This window comes from Neopelma chrysocephalum, unplaced genomic scaffold (genome assembly GCF_003984885.1).
Source record: "Neopelma chrysocephalum unplaced genomic scaffold, ASM398488v2 Primary Assembly neopelma1_129, whole genome shotgun sequence".
NCBI classification, from domain to species: Eukaryota; Metazoa; Chordata; class Aves; order Passeriformes; family Pipridae; genus Neopelma; species Neopelma chrysocephalum.
In genome coordinates this window covers 384,514-391,559 of record NW_020897791.1, presented here as the reverse complement: position 1 = coordinate 391,559, position 7,046 = coordinate 384,514, and the positions used below count along the sequence as shown (strand labels likewise).

The window sequence follows — 7,046 nt, the reverse complement described above, 5'->3', positions numbered from 1 at the left end:
TTCCTTGCTCTTCCTCCTCTTGCCCTTCATCTTCCTTGCTCTTCTTCCCCCTTGCCCTTCAACTTCCTTGCTCTTCCTCTCCCCTGCCCAAGCTCATCAGCACCTTTGCCAGCAGTGTCCCAACCTCATCCCTGCCCTTGTGTGACCTTAAGACAAGTTCATGTGGCCCAAACAGGCTCCTCAGTGTCCTCCCAGCCCAGCCCTGGCTCCAGCTCAGTCCATGACCTCGGGATCACTGGTTTCCATAGGAAATGCCTTTTAGGTCACTATTCATCCTCTGCCTCCGTGGAAGCTGCCTTCTTCTCCCACTCCAACTCAGCCCTTTCTCCCTTTCCATGGCCTCCCAGTGCTGACCTTCCTTTTCCTCTCATGATCCATAGTCCTCCCATTCCCTACTCTCTTATGTCCCACTAAATGGCCATGAGCAGAGGCCACAGAGGACAGAGGGGCCACAGAGGCCATAAAACTGTGCTGGCAGTGCCTCAGATCCCGTCTCCCTCCATTCCCATGGTTGTTTCAAACCCCTCACCCTTGGCACTCTTGGCTCTCTTTGACTTCACACCAAAACTGCTGCAATTTCCTTCCTACCTCCATCATTTCCATCTCCAGAACCTCACCAGTTCTCCCATTTGGCTCTTGCCTTCAGTATTGTCCTGACCCTGATGGATAAATTTATTTGTTCGAGTCTGAGACCCTTCTTAGGACCATCTGTGTGAGAAATGTGTGGCTCCACTCCCTTTTCTCATGCAAATCCCATCCAGGGATATTTCTGCTCCACCCCACTGGGAACCACCCTTTCCTCCCAGAAATGCACTAAAGCAGAATCCCCAAACTGGATTTTCCAGACACATAGCCTGGCTTAATCCTTAATAATACAGCTCCTTTAATCCAAGCCCATCCCCAGAATAATTTCCTGAATTAATGCGGGAAACAGTGGAGCTTGTCATGTGCCCAAATCCTGTTTCATCCCATCCGCCCAAAGCTGGGAGTCTTCATTTCAGAGCCCAGTTGCCCTGGGAGCTTTCCAGGGATGATTTTTCCAACCTCTGACTCTCCTCAAGAGGTTTCTTACTCACCATTCCCTAGGGGACTCTGGAAGCTGATGGAATCCTAAATGGCAGCTCAATTAAGACCCTGAAGTCAGGGAGGACAATTTTGGTCATTCTACTGAAAACCACTTCTAATTTTATTTAATCTCTTCAGGTATCTGAGGGCTGAAAAGGGAAGAAAAACTATTGCTTTCAGCACCCTAGTCAAGGTGTAAACCTGGAGTTAAACCAGGCTGGCCTAAGCTGGTTTACCTCAAATAAAACCAGTGTATTTTACACTGAGTGTCTCCTGCCTGCACCCACCAGCACCTCTGCTCTGACTGAAGGGGAACATTCCCTGAGGAAAATGTTCTTGTGGATAATTCCAGCCGCACACATAAACCTCTTACATGTGTAAAGCATTAGGAAGTGCAGGGATTGACACTGGTTTCAGGATTAATTGGGAGAGGAACCAACCTTGGATTGCACAGCAAAGTGGGGCTGCTCATGTGGTAATTTTCACTGATCTTTTTAAAAAGTGTGATTACAGTTGATAAGATCCTTTTATTGTCCTTAACTTGTTTTATTGTTCTCAACTTGAGCACCGAGATTTAGCACATACCAAGATTAAAGCCTGTGAATTCCCATGATAAGAATATTTACAGAGCTGAAGGGCTCTGCTAGACCAGGAACAGAATGGGTGGTAGTTTGCAGGTCAAATGCTACAGCAGAGGCTGAGAAAAATTCAGTTTGTAATAAGGCAAAAGCCCCCTGAGCTGAGGGAATCAACTATTCCTCTAAAATAGAGGGATATTCAGGGTAGCACCTTCCCTTCCTTGCTTGACCCACAGCCCAACCCTGGGGGCTCCCAGAGGCACAGGCAGAGCCCAGCCAGGAGAACTGAAATGCAGGTTCCCAAAAATAAAACCCCCCAGACAATTCTCAGAATGAAAATGGGATTCTTCATCTCCATCCCAGACCTGGGATCAACCACGCTGGGAATTACAGAACCTCTGGGGTTGGAAAAGACCTGAAAGATCATCGGGTCCAACATTACCCCAGCACTGCCACGTTCACCACTAAACCATGTTCCCGAGCACCACATCTACATCGTTTTTTGGCACTTCCATGGCCAGTGATTCCACCACTTCCCTGGGTGGTGATTCCACTCCTTCCCTATTCCTGAGCTCAAGCACCCTTTCGGTGATGGCATTTTTCCGGACCAGTTAACGGTCGGACTGACAATCCGAGAGGTCATTTCCAATTCTAATGATCATTTCCAGCCTTGCTGCACTTCAAAGCAACGAGAGATGGGAGCCAGAACTGCCTCTCCTCTTGTGGTCTGACCATCTCTAGCGATTTAGGTAATGATGGTTCGTAATTGCAACCAATAAACAAGTGAAAAAAATTAAGTATGATCGAGCTGTGGTGAGTCCTGGGTCAAACCTGCAGCTTCAGTGCCCAGCTCTGGGTATCCCTCAACTCACCCCCTTCCCATGGAGCTGCACTGAGGGCTCTCAACCACTCCAAGGGCTAGGCAGGGTCTTCATGATTCATCTGAGGTGGGCATTTCATCCCCTACTTCTCCTTCTCCTCGTCCACCCACCTTCTGGTGGGAACACGTCTCCTGGTTTCTTATCCCAAGGACTGGAATATTTTCTGGACCTCAGTGACCCTCCTGCAAAATCCTCTTATCATCCCACCCCATCAAAGCCAAAGTTTTGGGAGGGTCTCCCCCAAGCAAAGCAAAGCCTTGGAGACTCACCCCTGTCCGTGCACAGGGCGAGGGCGAGCGCAGCGAGGAGGAGGAGAGGAGCCTTCATCCTTTCTGGGTTCTTGCAGCTCCCAAAATAAGCAGGACTTGGCCAGGGCAGGTTTTATACTTCTGCAGTGTTTGCTTTGATCTTGAGATAATAACCACGGGGCTGCTGTGTCAGAGGAGGGATAATTGGGAGCAACGTGTTGGGGCTTGTGCATGGGAGCTGGAAGTCTAAGAGGGGGTGTGTTCTTCCCCCCCCCAACTTCTTTTCCTCCTCGTTTCACAACTCAGCTGCTTCATCCTGTGTGAACTCTGAGACAGTTTCTAATTTTGGGGAAGTGGAGGAAAAGCAAAGGACACAAAATACCAAAACAATGAGGAGAGGAAGGTTGTCCTTTCTGGGCCTCCCAGGGCTGAATCCCTTAAAGATCTCTCCCTGGCACAGGTTGGATGGAAATTTCAAATGGAATTTGGGATCAAAGGTTCTCCAAAATGTTTCCCAGGATTGGCAACAGCACTAGAGCAGCAGAGCAGAATCCTTCCACTGTGTTTCATAGGGGACCAGGCATCATTTTCTATCTCTTTTTTAAGGCAGCAGTTCAAAAAATCACAAATGTTTCTGCTAAAAAAAAAAAAATGAATATTTTATATGAGGAGAAAACGTTATCTTGTTACAAAATAAATTCCACTGGGTAATGAAAACGACCCTTTAAATTAAAAACCAGACATAACACCTACTCCCACAGCACCCAACAAGCTGTGCCTTTTTTTTTTTTTTTTCCACAAATTCCAAAAAAATAAATGTCAGGGAGAAAAAAAACAACCAATTAAAGTGTGGACAACGAGGGATTGGCTGATCAAGGATCTCAACTCGTTAAGTCTTCAGAGGAAAAAAAAAAAACAAACCAGCCAAAATTCTGTGAAATGCCAACAAGAATAATTCCTTTGGATTTCCATGTTGTGCTATGTATTCCTCTTTTTTTTTTTTTAATCATGTTTCATCCTGTCTCCCTGTATAAAATCAGAATTTTCCCCACCTTCATTGGATTGTTGTTGTTGTTGTTTTTCCCTCCCCCCGTTGTTTTCCTGCCGTCTCCTCACGGGGACGGAGGCACAATCCCAGAAAAGCTCCTTCCACGTGACACCTGGAGCTGCAGGAGCTGCCCCAAAGCCTCTGCCAGGGACTCTGCCCCTTGCTGCTCCCCATCTGCCTTATTTCCCTTTTCTTTCTTATCTCCAAATTCCTCGGATTTCCGTCTCCCAATAAATATTTCAGCCTTCTGACACGACCCACCTCCAGTCATTGTCTCACCCAAAAGCCACCCCGGATTCTTGGGGTGATGTAAGGCTTTCCATCACCTCTAAATTGGGCTTATAAACACTGTTCACGTGACTGAGGTGTGGAAATTTTTGCTTTCTCAACAGGCAGAGCATGAAACTCAGTTGGAACAGAGGTGGCAATTAAGCCAAAAGACTCCAAGGAGGGGAGTGTTTGGCTTCATCAGCCTTCCAAAGGCACCAGGAGGGAGGAAAATAGGAGCTGGCGCCTTCCTTGCCAGTGAAACCCTCTCTTGTTTGTGAAATATTTGATTTTCCCCACTCCAGGGGAGATTTGATTGGTAAATCAGCTTTTGTTGGTGATTATCTGGGGGGGGTGATGTCCCTCAGCAGAGGGAACGTTGAGTTACAGAGCAGAGCCAGCCCACATTCCCAATTATCTCAGCCAACAGCATCCCCTCGCAGGTACAGAAATAGCAGCTCCACCAGGCACTTGTTTTTGATTCCCTCCCCCTGTAATCTCATCCAAGCCAAAACCTAAAATATCTCCTGTCTCCTGCAAGCTGCTGAGATTTTGAGAAGGCAGGGCCCGAGTTCTTAAAGGCTTTACTGCAGGATTTTCCAGTAGATGATCCTGGAATCTTCCAGCTGGTCCCTTATGTCCTTCTTAATGTTGTCTTTGTCCCTCACCAGAAATGGAAAAAAAAAAAAACAACAAACCATGAGGGCAGAAAGGACACAGATGATTTTTTTCAGGACACAAGAAGGTAAAGATAATATCGGAGTTTACAAGAATTTGGGAGTTATGAACTTCATAAAGGCCTTGGAATGAGTAACAGGGGATTTAATTGGAGGTGGAGGTGGAAGGTGAGCTGGAAAGACTTATTTCCCTTGACACAGTTGCCGGGTGAAGAGGGAAAAGTGTTTTGCTCATCTTGTTCTAAACCTGGTTGAAACTGTTGTGCGAGGAGGGCAAACATTTGCTTTATTTTGGGGGGGGAAACACAGTTTTCTTGAAACAAAAGCTGGTCAAATGTAACTGTAAATGTATGTAAATGTAAGTGAGAAATTCAGATGTCGTTGCTAAATGTGGAATTTCAAGTCGGCCAAAAGCTTTGAGAAGAGTTTTAGAAATTGCTGTGATTAAAATGTGGGAAAAGCCGTTGAAAAAGTGGTTGAAAAAGTGGTTAAAAAAGTGCAAAATCTCAAGTTTCTGTTGGTCCCTCAGCACAGAAATGCTGCAACACCACAATCCTCTAGTTAGAACACTTAAATAAATGCCAGAACACCCTCCTTGACCAGAAATTAAATCTTTATGGGATGATTAAACCTAATCCCATTTTCACAGCCTTTGGACAGAACTGTGGTTTCTTCCTGTTGCACAGAAACACCCGGACTTTGCCGTGCTGGTGGAGCAGGATTCCCTCAAATCCAGCAGAGGATTCCCTCAAATCCAGCATAGGATTCCCCTCAAATCCAGCACAGGATTCCCCTCAAATCCAGCATAGGATTCCCTTCAAATCCAGTGCAGGATTCCACTCAAATCCACAGCAGGAGTCCCCTCAAATCCAGTGCAGAATTCCACTCAAATCCACAGCAGGAGTCCCCTCAAATGCAGAGCAGGATTCCCTCAAATCCAGCAGAGGATTCCCCTCAAATCCAGCACAGGATTCCCCTCAAAACCAGCAGACTTCCCCTCAAATCCAGCACAGGATTCCTTCAAATCTAGAACAGAATTCCCTCAAATCTAGCACAGGATTTCCCTCAAAACCAGCACAGGATTCCCCTTGAATCCAGCACAGGATTCGCTCAAATCCAGCACAGACTTCCTTCAAAACCAGCACAGGATTACCCTCAAATCCAGCACAGACTTCCTTCAAATCCAGCACAGGATTCCCTCAAATCCAGAGCAGGATTACCCTCAAATTCAGCACAGACTTCCTTCAAATCCAGCACAGGATTCCCCTCAAATCCAGTGCAGGATTCCCCTCAAATCCAGCACAGGCTTTCCCTCAAATCTAGAGCAGAATTCCCCTCAAATCCAGCTGGGCTGCAAACATGAGGGTTTTTTTCCAGACGCCATTATACAAACCCTCCCAAAATTCAGTGCTGAAGTTTTAACCTGCTCAACTGGGAATTCCACACTCTCCAGCTCCATCATTATGTGTATTTTCCCCATTTAATTCTAGTTTTGCTCTTCCAGGAGCAGAAGGGAATCTCAACCCCAAGAGTTGCCGGGGATGTCCAACCCAAGAGCTCCAGAGGATCCCCATCCCAACTCCTCCATCCCCAAGCCTGGAAATGCAGCAGTGACTGGAAAGGGAAGGAGAGACCTCCCCACCAGCCCAGACACCCATCACCTTTCCCAGACTCATCCTGTCCATTTTCCCACTGGGAAATCACGACCAATCCCTCAGCAGCATCTTCTCCAAGCAAGCACGGAGATCTCCTTCCTAGAGGGGGATGCATTCCAGCAGCACTGTCCTCATCTTGGACATCTCCAGCATCTGCAGGTGGGACCTTTCCCTGTTTGAAAAGCTGAGAGCACCCACCTTGCAGAGATCACGGGAGAACTTTGCAGGATCACAATTCCTGCCAGGAGAACTTTGCAGGATCGCAATTCCTGCCAGGAGAACTTTGCAGGATCGCAATTCCTGCCAAACCCCGGCCATGTGTCCTGGTGGCTACAACACAATTCCCGCCGGTGTCGGCAGTGGGAACAACACAAACATCTCTGACCTTCCCAGACCGACACCTCCGTTCCGAGCCATCAGAATATTTGGCTTTATGGAATGTCTGGATGCAACTGAGTCAGTTGGGAAAGGCAGCCAGGAGAAGACTCGGAAGTGCGGAAAGGAGGAATTCAACGGGAAGCGGAGATTTCGAGAACAACCCCTCGCCGGCAGAGCTGTTGTCTCAGGCTGGATTGAACAAAGACACTCTAGAATAACACAAATCTTTATTTTTGTCTGACCATCGTC

General features: G+C 47.2%; 1 protein-coding gene across 1 annotated transcript in view; it reads right to left on the bottom strand.

Annotated features, from left to right (window-relative positions):
* The window catches only part of LOC113974966 (lymphocyte antigen 6E-like), a 5,484-nt gene extending 2,377 nt beyond the window's left edge, over positions 1-3,107 (bottom strand). The window contains exon 1 of the mRNA XM_027698553.1: positions 2,794-3,107. Within this exon, the coding sequence (XP_027554354.1) occupies positions 2,794-2,851 (58 nt within the window). The 5' untranslated portion in view covers positions 2,852-3,107. The remainder of the gene's footprint in view (positions 1-2,793) is intronic.
* Positions 3,108-7,046: the final 3,939 nt, after the last annotated feature.